The sequence below is a fragment of the Aulostomus chinensis genome, chromosome 4, assembly GCF_037954235.1.
Source record: "Aulostomus chinensis isolate RoL2024-O1b breed Wild chromosome 4, RoL_Achi_v1.0, whole genome shotgun sequence".
Classification (NCBI taxonomy): Eukaryota; Metazoa; Chordata; class Actinopteri; order Syngnathiformes; family Aulostomidae; genus Aulostomus; species Aulostomus chinensis.
This window is the reverse complement of record NC_141323.1, coordinates 15,140,175-15,165,327: the sequence shown is the minus strand read 5'-3', so window position 1 is coordinate 15,165,327 and position 25,153 is coordinate 15,140,175. Positions and strand designations below refer to the sequence as shown.

General features: G+C 42.3%; 1 protein-coding gene across 6 annotated transcripts in view; it reads left to right on the top strand.

Moving 5' to 3' along the window:
* Positions 1 to 25,153, top strand: part of pcloa (piccolo presynaptic cytomatrix protein a) — a 59,438-nt gene that overhangs the window by 19,341 nt on the left and 14,944 nt on the right. For 4 of the 6 annotated variants that reach the window (XM_086202020.1, XM_086202016.1, XM_086202018.1 and 1 more), the window contains exons 4-11: positions 7,035 to 9,398; positions 10,329 to 14,418; positions 14,723 to 16,248; positions 17,179 to 19,249; positions 20,916 to 20,963; positions 21,563 to 21,645; positions 21,775 to 21,850; positions 22,571 to 22,696. In XM_086202020.1, the coding sequence (XP_086058146.1) occupies positions 7,035 to 9,398; positions 10,329 to 14,418; positions 14,723 to 16,248; positions 17,179 to 19,249; positions 20,916 to 20,963; positions 21,563 to 21,645; positions 21,775 to 21,850; positions 22,571 to 22,696 (10,384 nt within the window). The remainder of the gene's footprint in view (positions 1 to 7,034; positions 9,399 to 10,328; positions 14,419 to 14,722; positions 16,249 to 17,178; positions 19,250 to 20,915; positions 20,964 to 21,562; positions 21,646 to 21,774; positions 21,851 to 22,570; positions 22,697 to 25,153) is intronic. The other 2 variants (XM_086202021.1, XM_086202017.1) reach the window with 2 other exon arrangements.

Below are 25,153 nucleotides of genomic sequence, written 5' to 3'. Positions count from 1 at the left end.
ATTTAAATGGGAATTACATCAACACAAAAGCGGGGATCCAGTGGAAAAAAAAAAGGGGCTGCACAGTGCGATGAGAACATCCATAACAACTGGACGTTTATTAAAGTGGAGATCTTTTTTGGCTTGCAGAGGAGCTGATGCTGTGGTGTTTTGCTTGCTGTAGAGGATTATAATTAAATTGGCCACTCAGCAACACTCATCAATGAGAAAAGGGCAGACTTTAATTTTAGCAATAGCATTGAGAGGAGAGCACTGCAGTAAGGACATCTCTATGTTCCACTTTAATAACTATTGCATTGTATTTATACCATTATTTTCACACTAATTTGATCCTCAACATTGAGCCTTTACACTCATCTCATGTGAGCAGATACTTTTTTGATACTGGCATGCAGAGACATATTATTTACTTCCATAAAAGTACAAAGTCCCTAGTAGGAGCAGAAGTGCTGATTCATTCTTTTTTTTTTTCAACTCAAAAGTTGGAGAAGTTGAGGCCCCCTAAAGAACATTTCCTGCGGGTGCAAAGCCAACTGATCCTCATATGATATAATATGACATAGTAAAAGATAATATAATGAAAATAGTCAACATTAACATTTGCTCCGATTTGCGAATTCCTCATCAGCAACAGAACTCAAAATACAGACGGCCGACGGGAGATGACTTTTGGTAGAATTAAGTTTTAAACAGGACTGTTTAGATCTGAGGTGATTAAAATGATACCTGTCATTTTTGAGGGGGATCTCGTATAAACAAAGGTCTATATTAGCACTTATTAGAATTTTGAGCAGTTGTGCAACCAATTTGGAAAATATTTCTGTCAATACTTCGGCTCCAATCTGTTGAATCGAAAGTAATGAGCCTGTGGGGGGAAAAAAAATACCTTTTTACAAATTTGCATTTTTTAAAATCTTCTTTGTTTGATCCTCTGTATTTGAAGTGTGAAAGCAAGAAAGGAGAGAAAAAAAAAGGTGCAAAGAGAAAATATCAAGTTGTGATTTTTTGGATTTGGCACAGCAACTTCCTAGAGTGTTGTCCTTTTATATGAAGTTGCCAGGCAACAGAGCGGACAGAGAGTCTTTGCTAGTTAGTGTTGTGTCTGTGCTACGCTAAGCTAATTAGCACCTGGAATAGCTTCATATTCGAGAAATTTACGAAAGTGGTATTTATTATATATATTATATTTTACAAGCTTGTCAGACTGAATAATGGCAGTAAACCATCCCTGAGACATGACTATTGGCAAAAAAAAGCTCACGCAGGATAACCCGGTGCTAGCGCACTTCTATCACTAAACATCTTTACTGTTTAAGGTCAGACTTCACGACTGCAGCGTGTTCTGTCCTCCTAGGATTTGATTTGCAGATTTAGCGGGTGTTCTTAAGCCTGTTGGCCGTTAGCGGCGTTAAGTCTCCTCTAATGACCGTTAGGATTCTGCTGCTTCACGCTTTCCCTCTCTTCATCTCTCTCCTCCAGCCCGTTACTTTAGCCACCTATCTCTGCTTCTCTTTGATCCCTTACGTTACCCTCCTGTCTTCATCTTGTCTCTCTCAGTCAACGTCACTTTTCCCCCTTTTACATCCTCTTTCCCCACCTCATATGTCATGATCTATCTTTCCCATCCGCTCCGGGATCCATGTCTTTTCCCACTCTCTTTGCCAGTTTGGGTCTAAATTTAGAGGGATAAAGACCCGCGTTGGATCTCCTTTCTTAATCAAAGAGCTGCACCGACCTTCACATCACTCCACAAACTCCCCAGCTGGAAACGGTAACCAAACATAGCCGCAGCTCAGCTCGTGTCAGTTTGGCTTCTATTTGAGATTTTTAGTTTTCCCCTGTCCTCGGAGGAAGTGTGAATGAGGTGGAAAGTTTTCGAGCGCTTACTGAATCTGTCTTTATTCATTCATGTATACACTTGTTTTGGGTAGAGGGAACAAGATCCCTGGCTTTCAATCCTAATCTGTCGTCAGCGCCGTCACAGTCTCCGTGGGTGTTGCTGTGTGTCAATATCCATGAACATGTGAGGCGACAAAATGTCCTTGTAAGATGGCGTTGTGACTTCCTTGCTCTTGTGAATCATCCGTGCTGCTGTCGGCAGAATCCATCACAGAAGACAGTCATGTCACGTTTCTTAAAAAAAGAAAAAAGAAAAAAAAGAGCTGCGCCATGAAAAAAATGGTTAAAAATATGCTATTCTTATTGCTAATGTAAACCCCCATAAATGAATTTAGTTAAAGACATGATGGTATTAAAAGGATCTAAACTGGAATCGAGAAAGCGTGTATGAATTGAAGTCTATCTAGAACAGAAAGTAACGATTGTTGGTAGTCTTGCTCCATTGCTTGGTTAAAATTTGGTCCAGCCTGAAATATTTCAACAACTATTCAACATAAATCTGCAGAGATTCAGGCAGATGAGGGGATTCTCTCATCCCACGCCACCCTGAGGTCGACAGATTTGCTTTTCAGTGAAACCCTCAGCTTTTCACTTGCTTCCGTCAGGGTTAGTCAACATAAAAAGCTGAATATTTAAGTGGGGGTGCTGGAATCCTTTGCTTGAATGCTTGAATATGGACACAGGATTTTCAAGGTTTGAAAATCACTTTGATTTTGAGTGCTGTGCTTGAAAATGTTTTAAATTGAAATTGCATTACTTAGTAAAGTTTGTCATGGTTTGCTCCTAACCTTTAGAGACTTGGCATCTACCAATTCTATTTTTGTTTTGTTTTGTAGTAACGTGGGACAGAACACTTTTTTCAGGTTTTTCTAGTCCTGCATCTGTAATAAAAGTGTTTTGGTTGGTGTATATTTCAGAGTTGAGCCAGCTGTCATGGATTATATGATTGCAACCATATTTTAGATCGATATCATTTGTTGTACAGATTTGCTGCGATTTTTTTTCTTTTTTTTTTTTTTCACTTTTTGGTGGTGAGAAATCTCTCCAAAACTTTTCTTTAAGACACTAAGACCTTAAAGTACATGAGAGACAAGTCCATACTGTGATGGGACAAAACCCTTGTGACATTTGGAGATTTTTTGTTGTTGTTGTTGACTACAGCCAAAAGCTGCTGCTTAAAAATGCAGGACCCCTGTTACATGGATACCAACAAACTGAAACTTCCTTGCGTTGATTTTTGCTAGGCATCTTTGCATGTAATGTAGCATGCTAACAAGCTAAACATGATAAATCTGATAAGTACTGCCTGCTGGATACAAAATTAATGAATAACAACAAAGGGGTGCCCTGTACACTGGTCCTCATCATGTGTTGTTGAGGTATCACTAATAAAACGTAAAAGCTTCGATTTAGTGTGAAGGTGCTGCAAAAATTACCATTTTAGCTTTATCTTGTGAGCCTGTTAGCATTTGGGAGAAGAAAAAAAAACAAAAAACCTCCCCTGTGCCTAATTTGATTAATCACTTAGAAGAAATGAGTGAAAAAGATCCTTCACAGTTCTCTGGAGACTAAGCTGCTTGTTTAGCCCTGAACCAAAACACAATCAATTAACAATTATACAGCATTAGCAAAGCTAAATTAATCTTAATTAAGTGTTGACTTGTGCTGGCTCTGTTTAAAGTCCTGACATCATTTGTCCAGTTTAGTGATTTCTGGGTATTAAAAGTTGAAGCTGGCAACTCCAGAATTGCTTTGAGAAGCTTTAAATGAAGGCAGGAAGACACTAAATGACTTCTCAGCCACTTCATTAACACCCGATTTAACGGGGAGGCTATTGGAGATTACTTAAAAAGAAATGTTAGAGGTCTGGACAGTAGTAAAGGTGTATTGAGTGGGTTGGGGGAGGGCAGTAAAGACTAAGTGCTCCTGCTGGGATGTTGCGATAACATCATTGATGACAGGCTATGAAGAGGCTGACCGACTGAGAGGGCTTGCAGCATTTGGTATCGGCCACCATCTTTCCGCCTCTCACCGCCTGCTCTTTCTGGTGGACCTGATCGAGGAGTCAAGCTGAGAGAAACTCCCATCTCAGGTCCGTCCAGCATGGACAGAGGGGAGGTGTCATGTTGATAGTCTACGCTGCTACATGGATGTCTGCAGAGACTTGAATACAGGACGTGTGATTAGCTTTGATGCTAATCTCAAACACTGGCCAAATGACTTTTCGTTAGACTTAACGGATACATTTTTTTGGAAATTTACAGTTCAAACAGTAAAATCTTAATTTGCATAATTTTATTTCACATTCAAAAATTGACTGTCATGTGTGACGCCAACATATCTGTTTCCTTCATCCTGGTTGTTTGTAGCTGAAAAATGACTGCCGCAGATTTGTTGGCTTTAATTGCTCACTTTTACCGTCTTCTCACACATCCGTGGGCTTCATGCCGTGAAACTCAGACAGATTACTTCATTTCACCATTTCATGAAATATACTTCCATGTCCTTCGTCTCTCTCCTACCTTTATTTCCCCCCGGCTTTTGCTCTCTTGCCTCCACTCATCTTCTCCAGACTCACCAACCTTTGGTGTGTCTGCTCTCTTTAAACCATGTCGGTTATACTTTTTGGTTAATGCCAAGAGAGGGTTTCTGACAAAAAAAAAAAAAAAAGTCTCCTTTTTATCTCTGTTGAATATTTGGGATGTTTGACACAAGGGGGCTTTTTAAAAGTTTCATAAATTTTTCATTTCATCTTCCGAGGGGGGAAAAGTAAAAGATCTTTGGGTTTGAAACTTAAAATGAAACATACAGTTGGACACACAACCAAGTGTTTGAGTGTTTGGTTTAAGTGTATTCGACTTAACTGTCTGGTATCTCTAATGGTTGAGAGGAGTTATGAAAACCGTGTTAATGGTAATTGATAATGTCAAAGACACTATCATGATGAGATAAGATACGCAGCTGGCCCGGCAAGAAATACATTTCTCCGTAAATGTGTCCATCCACTCCAATGCTAATAGCGTTTAGCTCAACAGCACATTAACTTTGAACTTTACTTTCACCACCTCCTATTTTGGATTTAAGCCAGGTTGTGAGTATTTTTAGCAATACTTGTAGTATAATGTTGGTAGACACCGAATGATCATTAAATTGATCAATTTTACACAGTGCCACTGCCTCCTAAACTAACACAAGCTGCTGCTGCTGCTGCTCCGAGGCAAGGCTACAACTAGGCTGCTACAGCAAAGCAAGCTAATGAACGCACAGAGCCACAAACACACGAACTGTCTTCCGTGTGTGCGAACCCGAAACCAAGTAGATGGATTATTGTTAAATTTTTACAATGAAGCACTATTGCCTTCTAAGCTAATATGAGCTGATGCTGCTATGAGGCTGTGCTACAACCAGGCTGCTACAGTAGGGCGAGCTAATGAATGCTCAAAGCTCAGAGCTTGCAAACTGTCTTTCATGTGAGCTAACCCGGGACCAAGCAAATGAATGATAATTGAAAATAGGTATTATAATTTACATTGTATCACTGGCTCCTTCATTAATATTAGCTAATGCTGCTATGAAGCTAGGCTACAACCAGAGTGCTACAGGAGGGAAAGCTAAAGAATGCGCAAAGGTATTAACACACAAACTGATTAATATGAGCTAACCCGGAACCAAGCAGCTGGCTCCTACATTAATATTAGCTAATGCCGCACTGAAGCTACGCTACAACCAGGCTGCGACAGGAGGGAAAGTTAAAGAATGCTCAAAACACACAAACTGATTAATGTGAGCAAACCTGAAACCAAATTAGAATTTTTTTTAATTTTTTTTTGGCTCTGTTGACCAACTTTCTCCAGAATAAAGGGGGCCACACCTCTGAGGCAATTTTTCTATATACTGTATCCACAGTACACACACATACCTGCGCACAAATGCAGTCACCTCTGTCCATCAACGTATCCGGGGAACGTGTACTGTTGAACTGGGAATGTAACTCGCTGATGTCAGCAAAGCTCAAATACAGAAGTGCTATCATTTCTGTATACAGTTTTATTTCCCTCCCATCAGTTTTTTTTTGTAACCCTGTGAAATCATTATTTGCTTACTTTTCATGCTTTCAGACCCTACACTCATTATTCTGACAATTGTGCTGTACTGTTTAGGTGCTACATAACACAACTACTCTAACCTTATTTGTCTGCTACATTATCTCTGTTTTTGTTTTTGTTTTTTGATTTGCACTCATCCTCTCCTCCTGTCCCACGCTTCCTGTCTCTCCAGGCTAGGCTTGTCTGCCTGCTGCATGGCTTTTACTTTCAGTCAGGCTGCGATCTTCTCTGCGGGATGACTTTAGCATAAACCCTGCTGTTAAGCCTGGCAAAGGAATTCATAAGAGGGATGTCACACAGCAATGTTGCAGCATTGGAAAGCTGTGAAATGAAGTTTACGTCAGAGTTGAGGCTGGATGGAAACATGCTGACTATGACCTTTTCTCTGAGTCAGTGTATGTGAGTCAGTGTGGTCCCCATAAGGCATGTTAATATCCTATCTAGTGTCGTCACGGTCGATAAGGGTTTGTGCATTAGTGGCCATTTTTTATTTTCTATCATTGCTTTAATTTCGATGAAAATAAAAGCAGTGTTGGCAATTTGATCGCTGTAATTTATTAATTATAACACCCAATTCTTTCTGCATCCCAGACTTCACAACATTTTGGTAACGTATCCGCAGTTGTGATTTATTAATTCCTCCATTTTTTTTATTTTTTAAAAAAAAAATTTGTTTTGAATTTTTAAAGCATTCGCACACATAAACACACAAAATTATACAATCATACAATGCACATACAGAAGAAATTTGCTTACTCTATTAAATACGCCACATAAAATGTCTGCACGATGTGTTTCTGACATGCACCATGCACCCCTGTCCCATTACCATGTATTATGCATAGGCTTAAGTCCCATAAATGGAAAAGCCTCCCTTGAAATAGAAGCGGCGCCTTGTCAGACTGATATTTAACTACATAAGAACGGTTTGTTTCATATGACTTGTGTTAAGAAATTACATGTCAAATTGTAATTATTTGTATGAGTGTTTGTTTTTTTGCTTCTAACTATCTTCTTCTCTACTTACAGAAAGAATGGCTTTGCCTCAACTGCCAGACACACAGAGCCATGTCGGTTCAAATGGGAGAAATGCCGCCACCAGCCACAGCTTCCCCGAAGAAGCAAGCTCCTACTCCCGCTCCCTCCTCCACCCCTACCCCTCCTGCTGTAGATAGCAAACCTGTAGTAGAAGCAGCAGACCTAACCCCGCCTGCTCCAGATGCCAAGGTAGTACCTGAAACCCCTCCCACACCTTCACATGATGCTCCTACCTCTGTCACTGCTTCCCCTCAGGAAACGCCACAGTCAGAAGACATAAAACAACCACTAGCAGCTGACCGAGTGTCAGCGGATACTGAAATAGAGCCGTCAAATGCTGAGGAAGCAACTGAGGGTGCAATTGTCAAGGAAATCCCAACAGTTGAACAAAATATCTCAGAGAAAACAGCAAAGGAGCATATTAACCCCGAGACAGAGCCGTCTAATCTTGAGCAACTAGAAAAGAGTGCAACTGTCTTTGAAATCCCAAACGTTGAGCAACAACAGAGTAGATCAGAAGCAGTGACAGGGGACCTTTCTGTCACAATGGAAAGTGAGACACAAAATCTATTGAATAATACAGATTTAGACAAGACAACAGTCTCTGCTGAGGTAGAAGCAGAGCCAAATCCCGAGATTACTGCGAGTGAAACTACAGCTCCCTTGACAGAGAGTGAAAAACTGGAGCCCAGTCCAGTAAAGTCTCCAGAAGTGACAACTAATTTGGTTGAGTCAGCACCTGCCCCAATCCCAGAGGAAGCCACACAGGAAGTCCCTGTTCAACCAGCTCCAAACGAAACATTGGAGAAAGAAATAGAGGTTGAATCTGGTAATCGAACTGAAAAACCTCCAGTAGGTGAATCCCAAGCGGGTCAGACTTCATTAGATACCGCAGATTCAGCTGTTGATGCAGAAAATACAACAATCTCCCTGAAAAGTGAGACTGAAAGTGTAGTACCTGACAAGGGAAATGAAACTACTGCAGAACCCATAGAAGAGAAGCCAACATTGAAAGAAGGTGCGCCTCAACCTCCAGGGGAGGACGTAGCAAATGTAGAAGGCAATGTTGAACTCACTAAAGCTGACAAGGAACAGGATGAGTTAAAACCAGAACCAGAGGTACACATAGAAGACAACAATCTTCCTGTCTCAGAGGAGAAAGGTCAGGCTGACGAACAGGAAAACAAAGCTGTAGAAAAAGCGATGGATCCTCCTTCACGTGATCCAACAACTGAGACACTTCCTGGTGCTCCATTTGAAGGAGAAACCAGAGCTCCAGAGAGTGAAAACGATAAAGTTGAGAATAAAATGTTGGAAAATGTGATAAGTAAAGCTGAAATGGCTGAGCAGGAAATGTTTGCAAAAGTTGTTGAGGAAAAATCAGAAGACACAGCGGAGATGAGAACTGTTGAGGAACCAATTGATAAAAAGGAGGAAACCATCGGGGAGAAAAAGATAGAGGTTGAGGAAAAGTCATCTGATGGTTCAGCCTTTGAAGAGGAAGAAGTTAAGAAGAATACAGCTACAAAGGGGGCTAGTGAGGTAAAAGCTGACAAGATAAATGCCTTTGAAGAGGCAAGTGAGCAGAAAACAAATGAGAAGGCAAATGACCCAAAACTTCTTGTTGATAAAGCAGAATTAAGTCCTACTGAAATTGAAAATTCTTGTGTGAAAGGGAAAGAGGAATCAGAAATAGTAGGAAAGACTGCTGATGAAGAAATCCCAAAAGCAGAGGTACATAAAGAGGTCGAGCCAAGAATAGAGAAGTCACCTGTTGAGCAAAGCCTTGTAGAGACATCATCGCTGGAGAAGGAAAAAGCAGAGAGTGCAGCACACACAGTAGAGGAGGAGACACCTGTAGAAACGGTCTTACAAGAACATGATACACCTGACAAAGCACTGGTTATATCACCCGATTCTAAAGAGCAAGAAAAGGTCAAAGAGCCAGTTGGAAGTGAAGAGGTGGTGAAATCCTCGACGCAAAATAAAAGCGCTGAGGTGAAATCAATCCAGGCTGATGCTGGTTCACAGCAGACAAACGGCACTGCTGAACAGAAAGTTCAAAAAGAGACATTTACAGAGAAGGAAGTCAAACTTGATAAAGAGGAGGCTGGCAGCATCCAAGAATCTATCGCGGTACCAGAAGCAAGGATAGTGCATGATAAAGATGACAGTGAGATCACAGTATCAAAGAGGGATGAACACGAAGGTGTGTGTGCATCAGTCGCTTCTGTCCCTGTAGAAGAACCTAAAATCCCAGACTCTGTAGTTTGTGCGAAGGATACAAAGGAGGAGAAAGAGGAGGCTAAAGCTGAGCTGCTGGGAAAGGCCAGTGAAGGAGATGCACTTGTTGAGGTGACCGCAGTATTTAGCCCAAGTAGCGATATGATGTAGACTTTTAAACTTTGTGAAGCTTTCGTCCCGATCTATTTCTGACTATACAGTGTCAAGCTGTTTGTGGAATTCAATTATATGGCTAAAAGAACTTAATCTGGCTTTCTGAAAGCAAAATGAGATCTCGCTCAATTTAATTTTCCACTTCGTTTTGTGATTTAGATGCTTGTGAGTCGGTTCAGTGCTTTCACAAGCATTTGGTTTTATTTTTTTATATTTTTTTGGAAGCACCTTTTTGGGACTACTGATGAAATTTGGTAATTGTGCCATTTCCTGCACATGAACATTGATGCTTAATGCTGATTAATGTGCATGGTTCTAAATAAATAAACGAGTAAATAACATGATTTTATCTTTATAGCTTACAGATAATTTATTAATTATTTGCTCATTGGTATTCTCATATATTCTAAAGAAATCAGGAGTTTAATGGAACAACTTGAATGAAATACAGCAAAAACAAAAAATTACCATCAACCAAAAAACAAAACCAAAATAATTATTAAAACTCCAGATCTGTATTTCAACGATGTTCATCATGGAAATTTGATTTAGCATGTAACAATTGCAATTTTTTTTTTTTGTTGAAAATTAGACTGTCACATTCTTGAAGAATAGACCTTGTGTAATATCTTGAAAATAATTGTGATTTAAGAGCTGATAATTTTGTACACTAAAAGCTTCACTTATTCGCTGAAATTTTTCTTTTAAATGTCAAAAAGTAAACAAAATGGAAGTACTTAAAGCCACGGTAGTACTATAAACCCACCTGGTTATGATGTGACATGATGTGCATAAAGTCATTAGGCATATAAACAATCCAGTTTAAGTATTTCATGTGATGCATTCCAGTGTCTGAAGGCATGATCTCATTTTATTTCAATTCAACAGGTGAAAAAGGAGACCCTGAAAGAACCTGGAGAGAAAGAGTCGATTACCAAGGAGGGCAGCCCCACCAGCCCCTCTGACCTGGCCAAGCTGGAAAGCACAGTCCTGCCTCTTCTGGAGGCCCAGACAGGCACCCAACCAAAGGATGATGAGGACACTCAAACAGATACTTTAAAGGCCAGACGTAAATTACAAGTGCTTCCTCTATCACCTGACTCTCCCAGCTCAGAGGATGATAGGGAACTTTCTGAAAAGAACGCCAAAGGTAACACAAAGAAAAAGCTGCTTGTGCCCATGGATGTCAGGGCAGATTCGCTCGATGATAGCAGTGAAAGCTTCGGAAAAGAAAGCCCTCTGTCCGGAGATGATGAAGAATTTATCCGAAAACAGATCATGGAAATGAGTGAGAACGAGGATGCTTCCCCATCTGATGAGGAGAATCTAATACGGAGAAAGATCAGAGAGGATGAGAAGAAAAAAATGAAAATAGAGCCTGTAGAAAAGAGCACATCAGGGAAACTGAGGCGACTTACCAAGAAGAGTAGTATAAGTCCAAATGATGAAGAAGATAAAGAGCTGCAAAGCTCACTGGATAAACATGAAATAGCCAAAGAGGGGGGAGCAGAGCCAAGAGAAGAAGAACGTCAGAGTGGTACTGCAGTTCGCAAATTCCAAACAATGGAGCTGAATGCGACCAGCAGCCCCATACGTGTACCTAATGATGATGGAGAACCTGAGATGGAAAGCCTTACAGATTCACCTGATGACAGGTCTAGAGGTGAGGGGTCATCCAGTCTACATGCATCCAGTTTTACTCCTGGGACATCCCCAACATCGCTCTCCTCATTGGATGAAGATAGTGACAGCAGTAGTCCCAGCCATGCCCGCTCCGGTGAGTGTAAACAACACAGGAAAGCCAAACACAGACAACCTGGCCAAGTACTACCTACTATTGAGGACTCTTCGGAGGAAGAAGAGTTACGAGAAGAAGAGGAGCTGCTCAGGGAGCAAGAAAAACAGAAAGGGTCAGGGAAAAAATCAAAGAAAGACAAAGAGGATATTCGAGGTCAGAGGAGGCGAGAGCATCCAAAGACACCACCGAGCAACCTTTCTCCCATTGAAGATGCGTCCCCAACTGAAGAACTGAGGCAAGAAGCGGAAATGGAGGAGATCAGACGATCATCCTGCTCTGATTTCTCCCCGAGTATTGAATCAGATCCTGAAGGGTTTGAAATCAATGCAGCAAAGATTGCAGCTGTCCAGAAAACTTATAAACTGCCTATGTCAGTATCTCTCCACTCCCCGACAGACGATCAGAATACTGATAAACCACAGCAAAAAGTTCTCAAATCTGCTGATGAGGCTTATGAGGAAATAATGCTGAGGGCTAAGTCTCCAACAGCAGACAAAGGTGACATGCAACCAGAAAAAGAGACACTTTATGGAGGCATGCTTATTGAAGATTATGCCTATGCATCTCTTATTGAAAACTCAACTGCTGATGTGGGAGAACCAGAGAAGATCATTGTTCCCACTCAGCCCAAAAAGCTGAGATCTCCAGATGAAGTATATGAGGACATGATAAAGAAGAGGAAGGAATTCATGAAATTAGAGCAAGAATACCAAAATATGCAGCCAAAAAAAGAAAGCACAACCCCAGAAATTGTGCTGCAACCTGCTGAGAATACTGTCTCCAAAAGCAGTACAGCAACATTAGGAAAAGATGGAAAACCATTGCTGGATGCAGAAACTGCCTACGAAGAATTAATGAAAAGAGTGCTGACTCCTGGAACGAGTCCCACCCAGACAGAACCAGAGGTTGAAGCCACTGCTGCTAGAAAGGCACTCTACCCAATTCCAGACCTGAGGGTGACACAGTGCTCCTCAGGAGAGCTGTCATCTGATGAGGAGAGTATAGTTAAAAAGGAAGAGGAGACACCTGCAATATCAGATACAACATCGACAGTGGCAACTGAGCCTGTTCGAGTGCTTTCTGAGCCTCCATCATCCATGTCAGATCAGCAACCGCAAACCACCATCACAGAATCCCAGGCTGATCTTGTCGATTTATCAAATGTACTCCAAAAAACATCAGCCCCTGCAACTGCAAGTATGTCACCCTTACCCACAGTCCCCCAGTACACACCCAGTATTCCCAGCATTGTGTCAACTGCTCCACCAGTTCCCCCCAAGCCAAATGTCCTGCGTAGGGCTAACTCTCAGGAAAAAGCAGAAGTACCTGTTGCACCACCACTGCCTCCTCCCACCCCACCAAAACCTACTGTATTTCCCAGGAAAGCTCCAGTTCCACTTCCACCTCAGGCTTCTCCAACTCATGTCCAGCCAGAGACAGCAGCTTTGCCTACAGCCCAAGCATCACCAACAAGACCAGCAAGTACACCAACATACAAACCTCATGGTCCACCTCCTGTTCCCCCAAAGCCACCCATTCCCGTTGGGATTGGGGATACCCACAGACCAGGACAAGGTGTCAAGCCACCAATAGCACCAAAACCTGGTTCGCAGCCATCTTCACCTGCCCACGCTCCACATCCACCAAGACCCACTGTACTTCCCACTGGTACTGCTGACTTAGCCATGAATCTCAGCCCCTCTTCTGAGAGCAAGCAATTTCAGCCCTCACCAAAGTCTCCTTCTTCTCCAAGATATGCCAGCAATCTCCGTGACACATACGTGGTCATCACCTTGCCATCTCAGCCCAGCTCTCCAGTTGACAGTGTCTCGACTCAAGCTCCTTCCAGCCCTGGCCCATCATCTCCTTTACATCAAGTTCATCCCAAAGGTTATCACCAAACACAGCCTCAACCTCAGCCATATCAACAGCAGCATCCACAGTCAACTCCTCCTCATACAACCAGGGTGCCTCTGGCATACACCCGTGTCACAGAATCCATCGAAAGTCAAGAAATTTGTGGCCCAGAAAAACATGTATCTAGTTCTTGCCGCATAATTGAGGCTGTATCTGCCTCGGCACAGCCACCTGTGGTGATGCCTAACCTCATCTCTCAAGTGGTCACCACAGAAGTCCAAAGAACCACCGTCTCTGTTGTCCATGAAAGGACACCACCACCAGTGCCAGCTCCAAGGGCAAATGGTGTTCCAATCTCTTTGGAAAAACCTAAAACCCAATTGGCAGCACAGAATGGACAGGTCCTCCAGCCTAGTGAGGTAGTGGATCTTAGGACTATGAAGGTGGATGCAGATTCAGATATGAATGGTGTGGATCTGTCAGCTGGCCCAGACTCAAGGCGTCAATCCTTTGTGACTGATGCTAGTCGACAGAACAGTGCAGTACAGTCACCTGTTGTCAATCTTAGTGCTGAATCATCCACTGTCTCTGTAGTGACAGATAGCATCACCATTGTGACCTGTGCTGCCACAATCCAGCGCTGTGACAATGTAGACACCTCTCACCCATCTTCAGTGCCCCTTCAGCTCACTAAAAACAAAGCGTTTGAACCTGTCTCTCAAATTATATATCGGCCAATTGACTCTCAGCCCTACACTCACACTGGTACAGAAATCCCTATCAACCTCTCTGTTGGCTCGAGCACAGGAAGTGGAACTTTCCCGACTATCCCTGTCACTATTGCACCTAGTTCTGTTGCAGGCTGTGTTGCCAATGGATTGACTACAGGTACAACATCAGTAGTAGGAGCTGTTGACCTTAGCACAACAAAAACCTTCAACACTGTGGTGTCAGTGGATGCTGGTTCTGCAGACGTCGTCACAGCTGTAGTCACAGATGATGATGGGAAACCAGTGGATCTGACGGCAGGAAAAAAAGCCGTATGCTGTGATGTTGTGTACAAGCTCCCATTTGCTGGAAGCTGCACTACTCAGCAACCCACTACACCTCTGCCCGAAGACCGTTTTGGATATCGTGATGACCATTACCAGTATGACCGCTCACCCTATGGCATGAGAGGATTTGGTGGAATCAAACCATCGATGTCTGATACTAACCTAGCAGAAGCTGGCCTGTTCTTTTACAAGAGTAAGAACAGCTATAATTTCAGTGGCACCACAGAGGGTGCTGTAGATCTTACCTCAGCAAAGATTTCTGATGCAGGTCAGTGCAGTGACATTGCAGACCTGTCACTGAAATATCACTTTGAACTGCTTACGCTTATTCATGGCTAATATTTTTTGTTCATTTTGCATGGACAATTTATTTTTCTTTGTTTTTTTTCCCTTCATCACAATATTTTTTTGCACGTACCTGCATGCTTTTACTGTGCATTGTGTTTATCCAAGCCGACACCGGAGATTCTTTCCTTTTTCCACCTTTTTGTGATGTGGATAACGCATGGCTTGTTTCAAAATTGCATAATCTGTTTTACATGGACTCAATTGATGTTTTTAACTTTTGACAGGTGAAGCAGTTGACTACTCCAAGAAAGGGGCATATGCAGGAATGACAATTCCCCCCTATTCCCAAGCCAGAGTCACAAGTGCTGTTGGCACACTGTTTGGCACAAGCAGTGTCTTAAGGTCTTCAAATGGGGTTGTGTATTCCTCTGTTGCCGCACCAATCCCATCTACGTATGCAATTACCACACAACCAGGGTCCATTTTTACAGCATACAACACCTTGTCAGGTATGCATACCAGCGACACCATGCCTTCCCTGTCAGACCTTCAGAATTTGCCACTGACACGATCCCACAGTTTCCTGTCCACCATCTCCATCACTACAGCAGAAGAACAAGGAGATGCCCCCCTCAATCTGGAGATATCAAAAGGGGAGGCTGCTGCTGATGCAGTCACCACAGCAACAGCCTCATTATCCCTTGACACTTACACTGATGCATCACTGGAGGCCATAGCTGCTTCCCTGGAGGCACTTTCCTCACCCATGGTTCCTGGGGATGGTCAGTATCAGGCAGAGCGTGAAAGACTAGAAATGGAAAAACTCAAGCAACAGCGCCTTGCAGAGGAATTGGAGTGGGAGCGTCAGGAGATCCAGAGGTTTCGTGAGCAAGAACAGCTCTTGGTACAGAAGGAACTGGAGGAGCTCCAGGTCATGAAGCAGCAGATCTTGGCCCAACAAGAAGAGGAAAGACAAGCTCACCTAATGATGCAGAAAGAAACCTATGCTCAGCAGCAGCAGCAGCTTGAGCAAATACAGAGACTCCAAGAGCAGCTTCGCATGCAACTTGAAGAACAAAAGCTTCGTCAGATGTACCCAGGTGTGGACATACCAGGGAGTGGCATACAAGAGGCCCTTGTGTTAGGTCCTGATGGCACAGTTCTGTCCCGTAAGATCACAGATAGTGGGTGCCAGACAGATGAAGAGGATGAGACAGTTAGCAAAGCTTACACAGCAGGGAGAAAAAAAAGAAGTGCTAAAAAGAGTGTTGACAGTTGTGTACAGACTGATGATGAGGATCAAGAGGAATGGGAGGCTCAGACGAGAAGCCGGCAGACCCGGCCACGCACCGCCAGAGGAGACAGGGGAGGGCAAGCCGAGATGTCTCTTCAAGCCCACACTGAGATTTCTATACAAACTGACACAGAGGGGAACATCCGAATGGATGCTAGAATGGAACTGTCTGACTCTGAAACGACCTCACCAAAGAAACGACCCACCCCATTAGAAATAGGCCAGTCTCCTAACCTCAAAGCTGAGTCCTCCATGCTCCAAGCCCCACCCAAGTCTCCCAAAGTGCTCTATTCACCCATATCCCCCTGTATATCCCCAAGCAAATCACTTGAGTTTGTGTCCTATGAGAAATCACTAGGTGACACAAGCCCCCAGAAGCTAAGAGGGGGTACAGAGTCTCCAGCAAGTCCCAGGGGGCCAAAAGCCATGCAGAGATCCATGTCTGATCCTAAGCCTATGAGTCCAACAGGAGAAGACAAGGCAACATCTGGCACCCAGTATGGTGAAAGTTATACCGTAAGTATTACAAATATTGCTTTCATTGTCATAACTCTAAAACAGAACAGAGGTGATGTCTAAAAAAATAACTTTTGTTTATTTTAGAATTTTAAATGAACATGATCTATTAAGATTCACATCAGCTTACTTTTTAGAGATATTCCATGCAGTGCCAAAGCACGTCCCCGTGTAAATTGGACCCTACTACAAGTAAAGCATTGTGTAGCCTATCAGAACCATAATTTGTCATGTTTTAGTCATGTAATACAGGCTGATATCAAATATAGACTTGCTGCATCTTTGCATCAATTAGATCAAAAGCTGTAGTTTCTGCATTTCTGCCTTTATGTCCTTCACAATTTAAGTAATATTTGAAGTAATGTGTCAAGCTCTACTTTGATTTCAGTATAGGGGCATAAGAGGAAATGAAAGGTTATGCGTATCCACTTTTCATTCTGTGGTGCTTCTTGCTCTTGTGGTATGGAAGTCAGATTTCTGCTTGGGCAATTCACTGTTAAGAATCTCATACATACATAATAGGCTAGAAAATAAGCTGAGCTTGCAGGAAAATATTGAGCTGTCAGATATCCTTAATGTGAATAAATTACATCTTTTGAGACCACAGGAGTTTACAATTTGGAGAACAGTGGTGACATTTATGGCCAGGAATGCTCCCCTGGGACTCTCAAGGTGTGATGAGAAACAAATTTGAACTGAGTCGCATCTTTCATACAGGTGCATACATATGTACATGTAGGTCCGTATTTCATATTGATGCCATAAAACAGGCCCCTTTCTAATCGGAATACTTCAATTCTGACAGGCACAGCCACAGACATTTTTCAAAGTAAGAGGACCATGTTCCTAGCTGACTCATTTGTTTTGAGGATTAAGAAGACTGTTGAGATCCCACAGTCTTAGCGCATTATTTGTTTGTTTACTCTACAGGCTAAGGGCTCAGGTAGTACACCAACAGGCACTCAAAAGAAGGTGAAGAGGACTCTACCCAATCCACCCTCAGAGGATGAGTCAACAACCAGTGGCCAGACAGCATATAGCACTGGTTCTGCACGCCGAAGGATGTGCCGCAATTCAAACATGGCACGTGCCAAGATTCTACAAGACATTGATCGTGAGCTAGATCTGGTAGAGCGCGAATCCTCCAAGCTCCGCAAACGACAAGCAGAGCTTGATGAAGAAGAGAAAGAAATTGATGCCAAGCTTAGGTATTTGGAGATGGGCATCAATCGTAGAAAAGATGCTCTACTGAAGGAGCGAGAAAAGAGAGAGAGGGCCTATTTACAGAGTGTTGCTGAGGACAGAGACTACATGTCGGACAGTGAGGTTAGCAACATCAGAGAGACTAGAGGCGGGCGCAGTGGTGGGGAAGATGAGGAGATTGAAGAACATGGTCTTGAACGCCCCAGGACAGCTCCTCAGTCAGAATTGGATGACTTTGTCCCACCTCAAACCAAGCATGAATATGGAAAATACTCCCAGTACCAATACCCTCAAAGCCAATACCAGCAGTCCCTCTACCAGAGTCCTCAGTCGTACCAGTCACATTCTATCTACTCCTCTGTCCCTTCGCTCACTAGCTCCCAGCAGCAAAGTTATCACCAGATGCTCCTGCTACAGCAGAAGGCTGCAAGACAGGCAGCTCTCCTCTCAGAGTTGGATGCAACTAAATATGATGTCATTAGCCGCCAGCCTGATCCCACATCATCAGCTTTTCTAGGAGTTAAATATGACAAATATGGCAACCACCTTGACCTCAGAGCATTGGAGGTAGGAAGTATAGCAGGTAGTCCCATGTCAGCTGTCTCTGATTCCTATTACACTGATGTTGATCACCATACACCTCGGAGCTACTTGCTTCTGGAAGATGCTGCAGAACTAGCTAAGGGTTCTACAGGTTTGTCGTCATCTTACAGTCTTGCTGAGAGAGAGCTAGCTAAGGCAGAGAAGCTGCTGCACAGGAGTGCTGCAGATCTGGGGTCTACTGACTATCTGGGGTCTACCTCCAGACTTCATACATATGGAAAGACACCTGATGAAGAAGATGCAATGGAAGAACCCTACGAGCTGAAACTCCTGAAGCAGCAACTCAAGCAAGAGTTTAGAAGAAGTACAGGTGGGACAGAAAACTTAGAACAGCTGACAGGTCTCTCACAGCACTACTACACCCCAAGTTCTGGTGTCTCAAGTTACTCCCAAAGACACTATCCAAAGTCAGAAAAGTACAGCATCAGTCGACTTACTCTGGAGAAGCAGGCGGCTAAACAACTCCCAGCATCCATGTTGTACCAAAAACACAAGACTCCATTATTGGAGCCTAAGATCTCCTCCAAGTACTCCTCTATTACAGAAAGCAGAGGCTTGGAGACTGACTATACCAGCTATCTTGGATCGACCAGTTCGTCCCCAAGATCCAGCCGACTCATGCAGGATGAAATTACCTTTGGCCTTCGTAAGAATATTGTTGAACAGCAGAAATACCTTGGGTCAACTTTGGGGGCTAACTTGGCTGGATCACTAAACTTGGGTCAAAGCTTGGGCTTGGACTCTGCCTATCCCAGTGGCAGTCGCTCAAGACCCTCATCCAGGCCTACGTCTTGCTACGGCTTGGACTTGTCCATCAAAAGAGACCCTTCCAGCTCCTCGTTGAGGCTCAAGGGGGATGGTGAAACATCTGGAGATGGATCAAGCTATCAAACCCCTTCTGGTCGTACCAAACCTACAAGCCTCCCTATCGTGCAAAGCGGGCGTGGCCGAATACCCATAGTAGCCCAGAACTCAGAGGAAGAGAGTCCATTAAGTCCTGTTGGTCAGCCAATGGGCATGGCTCGTGCTTCAGCAGGACCTCTCCCACCCATCTCAGCTGACTCGAGGGACCAGTTTGGTTCCTGTTTATCCTTACAGGATTCCCAGCAGCAGCAACATATCAGGGAGGAGCCAACCAGGGGTAGGGGTTATGTGCTGTTGGATGACCTTCAGGGAACCATGTCAGATAGCGAAGGTAAAAAACAGACTTGTCACATTGTTCCTCTTTCCTTATCGTCTTTATCATTTGTCTTGCATGCATTTGATAATAAAATACATATAGCATCAGTTTTTGTGTATTGAACATCTGCACGTTCTCGTTTGACCTGTACATTGGTGAATGTATCTTTCTTTCGTGGTGTCAGTACAATTGGTCAAAGTGTATCGAGCTGGTACGCATGCATGCCTTTGTACATCTTGTTACACATCTTCTAGGGCATGCTGGAACATTGTCTTTATGCATGCCCTTTGTTTTTGTCTGCATCCCTGATAACGTGAACCATTTTCCTCTGTTGTTCACTGCATGACACTGTACTGTAAAACTCTGCTTCATTGTGAGGGAGGATTTTCTTCTGTTTCACTTGTGGCAGTGTGCTTTTTATTTTAAGCATGCTGTCATTTGTAGCCTTTTTTTTTCGACACCCGAGAAATGAAGGTTTGAATCTGAAATCACATTTTCAGATCCACTCAAAACCCGCTAGCGCTGTCATCCCTCAGAACTTGTGTCAGATTTAGAAAATGATGTTTCCTCACCCAAGATACACTGAAAAAGTGCCTCCCCTCTCTTGCACAATTTACTCGGTTGGTACAGAATGATGTCACTTTAACTAGTTCTTTGATGGTTACTCTTTGAATTGTAATGTAGCACACAATGATAATAGAAGACTGTCAACAGTTAAGACTGACATGGATAATGGGCATTATCGGCGTGTTTTGTATTTACACATTACCAAAAATAAATACAAAATATATTCTGTCCAAATTGTAGTACATAATAGAATTATATTCCTACAAAAATAGTTTAAAGCAAGATAATAATTGTGAGTTTGAGCTATCGGTAGATGATTGTTTCTGTGTGAAATATATGAATTTTGGTTGCAGTTGTGTGTGTGTGTGTGTGTGTGTGTGTGTGTGTGTGTGTGTGTGTAATAAATATAAAACTTCCACTTGCATGTTTTGTCGTGAATACTTGCTTGTATGTTTTTTAATGCACCGTAACTCTTTTCGTTGCATGAAGTAAATTAAGCCTATCCCGTTTTGACGCTGTCCTGTATCTAAAAGTATATTCTCTGTTACTATTCTCTTGAATTTTCCTTTACTTTTCTGAAAATGATAATAGAAATTAAAATTGGACAAGACAAAAAAGAAAAACCCATGCCTATTTTACATTTTTTCCCCACTTTTCTCTGTACATTCTATAAATGAAAGCTATGTCAGATTGTTCTGTCAGTCTTGTTTTTGCAGTATGTGTGGAACAGTACCCCATTACAGCAGGATGGAAGACAGTTTTTGCAGGAACATCAATTTGCATAAACATGTGACTACACATTCTGTCAAGTTAGGACCAACAACTATCAACCAAATTTTTTCTATCATTTCACTTGTGTTCATTCTTCTTAGCGAATATACTGTCATATATATGTCTTACGGCGAGCTGTAATAAGTTATATATTCAGAGCATTTAAAGCATCACATGGGGTTCCAATCATATTTTAATGAAAGCAAAAATGTGTCTGTTTTAGTTTCTACGTTCATAGATCCCAGGTCTTGATTTTCTTGAATGCAGGATAATTAATTCTTAATAATAATATTCATATGGATCCAAGCATTTTGCAGTGTAAACTCATTTGCCTTGATTACAGCCCTAAGTGATTCCCTGATGGCTTTGAACAGAGACGATGCGGCCCATGGTAGAGTATTAGTTCAGTTCTCTAGTTATCCACGAGCTAACACACTGACCTGCAACCACAAATCAAACTCACATTCTCATACAATGATGGTTAAATGTTGGGGAGGTTTGAACCACTTTGAAAATGGAGAATTGATAAATGAATTATTCAAAATTTACATAGTTCACAATTTCTTAAATTATTTTCCAACTTCAAAATGTTATGGAAACAATGAATCCACCTTCATAACATTGGAGAATAATGACAAATACAAACATACCCAACATTTACATTCATAAACAACAACCACACTAAAGATGATACTACTCTACATATTGTACTAATACTTTTTTATTCATGCTCAGTCCTGCTGCATTTTTATTTTGCAGTACCTGTGACAATGTTGCTTATCATTATTCTCTCTTAACAAGAACATCAAATAATTCTTTCTAGCGCTTGAGTTCTGCTATAACATTCGCAACTTGTCTTTTCATACATAAAATTGTTCTTAACAGCATGTAATTCACGTTGAGGAAAATCCTCTGACTCTTGTAGTAGGATGATGACGGACTGGTACTGCGTCTTTTTTTGTTGTTGTTGTTTTGTTTGGGTAACTGAAGCCTACCACTTAAGACGGGAAGAGACGGACTGGTTCGATAAACCCAGAGATGGACGATCGGAGAACGGGCAAGAGAAGAGACAGGTATGAACGGCCATAAACCCCTATCCAGTCACCTGGGTATCTACTGCTAGTACCACTTTGCAATGATTTCTCAATAGTTTTCCATTCACTGTGTACATACATGACATCTCGCTTGTGTGTGGGCCACAGGGTAAAGGCCAGTACTACCCCTTCCCTCACCTCAGGGTCAAACTGCAGAGGGATCCCAAAGACCGCAGTGTCTCAGGTAAAGTACCACAATTTACCACATTTCATTCAATTAAAATCACAATAGCATGCCAACAATAGATGGAGGTGCATCACAAGCTAATGTGTAATTGACTGTGACGCATGCATGAGGTTTTATTGACCCCGTTGCTTACTGACTGCAGCACATATTCACCGTAAAGCCTCTGCAGAATAGAAGTGCTCATAAACTAGATTTAAAATGATTATGACAGTATACATTAATGTGCAATATAATGTCTCATCAGGGTTTCCAGAGCATGACGAGTGTGCATCATGCAATTTATTTTCTTGATATTCGTGCCAAATCTCGACAAACTGGCAAATGATGCACCCTGTTCCATCACTCTGTTCCTCCAGGCTCAAAGCAGGCAGACATTTCATTTCCTGGCGTCGCATTTTATTTGGCTCTTCTCCATACTCATCAGTCATTGCCATGCTCAAAATGGCGTATCCCTCACACTCAGGATTATCTAGCGCAATTAACAAACGGCCAACAAAGGAAGCTTTTTGTGTTTGTTTGTTAATGAAGGCCGAGTGCAGGATTGCCTGAGGATTTTTGTTCTTACTTAATACTTAAACGATGTAGAAGGAGGAAGGTTCTGGCTCTGAGTAGGTGAGGGCCTTTTATGTGTGACCCAACGTAGGACAGTAACACACAGACAACAATTAACTTATGTACCTCTAGGAATCATCCGATTTTGCTTTTGCTTCCGACCAGGAAATGGTCTGGGTATCCGTATTGTTGGAGGAAAAGAGGTTCCAGGCAGTAATGGAGACATCGGAGCGTACGTCGCCAAAGTTCTACCCGGTGGAGCTGCAGAACAGACAGGAAAGATCCTTGAAGGTAAGACGATTTACCAAATTAAACTCCACGCTGTGGGGAAATCTGACACTTCAATTGAGGATTAAATAAAACATTTTAAATATTGATACATATGTTGTTCAATATTTTCTCAGAGCATTCCTGTGTTTTATCTGCGTAAATTCTCTTACTGCTGACAGGTCATCTACTTTCATTGCCTTCTGGTTACAGACTCATTATCTTCATGAATAATTAAAGCAAAAAATGGAAAGTTCACGGACAGAGAGTCTAAGAAGCAGCAGACTTAAGCAGGGACTGACCAATCTATCTGTGTGGCTGATTATATATATATATATATATATATATATATATATATATATATATATATATATATATACACATACTGTGTGTGTGTGTATATAAAATCGGTCAGTAAATCAATATCAGAATTTTCTTACTCCTTACAATTTCTTGATCTTTATTTAACCAGGTAGATCAGTTGAGAGACAGTTCTAAATTACAGTGATGCAAATCGATAAATAGTTTTCCTAAAACGACACACAAAATACAGACGGAGTCTATTACAGCACAACAAATATCAAATGAATGAATATAAATGATTAAGCAACTGCTTGTGTCATCACCTACGTGTATATTTGGAAGCTCATTATTCTCTCGTTACTGTCTAGTTAGTTATTATCACCCCGGTAGCCAGTGAGCAGTAACCCACAGATACGTGACCTTTGATTCCAGCCCTGCTCACCTCTCGCTGACGCGGCCTCAGGATGAATTGCTACGTGGTATTTGAGCAGGAACACTTTTCAGGAGGGGTTATTGATTCCACACTTGGGGAGTCTGGGAACGCTTAACCCCTCTCACCCTCTCTGTCCATCCATCTACACCTAGTCGCCTTTATTCTCAGTGTGGAGTCACATTTAAGGTGTCAGAGAAAAAATGACTGGTAAAGCTTTGACCTCATTCCTGTTTTCTTTTTCTTTTTTTTTTAAGTTATCACACTGGTGATCTATAGATGGTTGGTGGGAGCGGGATGGAGGAGTAAATGCTGCCCAGTTTGTGCGGCGCTCCATCCGTCTCTCGGTGTTTGAGTGTGGGCGAGTTGTTTCACACGTTCTCTTCTGTGCGTCTCCCTCCACTTCCTGAAAAGAAAAAAAAACACGATGCATCACCATTTCTCCGGTGATTCTCCCTCCATTTATTAGCATGTCATCACAAAAGGGTTCTAAGTGAGAAAATTCAGTGTGTTTGTGTGTGATTATATGGGGGGTGTTTGCATTTGTCGTTTACCCCAGAGTAGTAGTATTGTACAGTAGATGATGTGAAAACATGTGAGTCCACAACTACTCCGTTTCCTCTCCTTATTTAAAAGACATCAAATAGCTACACATGAATATCTTATTATATATACAGATTCTGACATCCAACGTCTGCGTACTGGAAGTGTTCTTTAAAAGGCTGGAAGAGGATGTTTAGAGGATTTTCAGGGAACATTGACAGTGTTCTGGTAACGTTTAGGATGTTCTGTTAAGTTCCCATAAAGGTTTCTTTAATGTCACCATAACAGCAACAATAATAATTGTGAAAAATCCTTATTTTTATAGCAGGGGCGGCATGGCTCAGAGGTCGAATGGCAATCGAACAACCAAAGGGTCGCTGGTTTGATTGTCACATCCCCCGGAGACCATGTCAAAGTGTCCTTGAGCAAGATACTGGACCCCTAATCGCTCCTGTTGGCCCTGTGACGGACTGGTGACCCGTTCAGGGTGTACCCCGCCTCTCGCCCAGTGTCAGCTGGGATAGGCTCCAGCCCCCCCGCGACCCTTAACAGATAAGCGGTTTAGAAAATGGATGGATGGATTATTTTTATAGCAGTTTTTTTGAAACGTGCAACTCAAACTACCACTACTAGCCTCTGCTAATGTTTTAGATTATAGTTTAGACAACCAGAGGGAACGTTCTGTATACGTGCCTCTGAACTACCCCTTAGAAGTTACCAGAACATCCTGAATGCTCCTCGAACATCTGCCAAATAACGAATATCACCTTTTACAAAAAACTAGGAACGTTACAAGGCAGTGTCCACCCACAGAGATGTTCTTTTGGAAACTAGTATTGCAGCTGGGGAACTTTTCAGTGCAATCTGTCCAAACCGGAACATTTTCATATGACCAACAGAGAACCACGTTGAAATGCTCTTTATTTTTTACATCCCAAGTAAGGTTCTCTTTACATCGTGTTGGAAGTTTGAGCTTTGGGACCCTCGTAACCAAAAAAGAATGTTTTAAGAACACTGCCAGCGTTCTGTAAGGCTCCCCAGAACATCTTCTGCTACTGCCCACCTTGAAGTCTTTCACCCCAACCAACAAATGTATAAGAGTTCCTACAGTTTCCTCTGCAGCAGCAAAAGACTTTAAACAACTTCTTTCACATATGCAGTGACACTCCCAATGAACTCTTCTCGACTTTGATGTTGTAAATTGG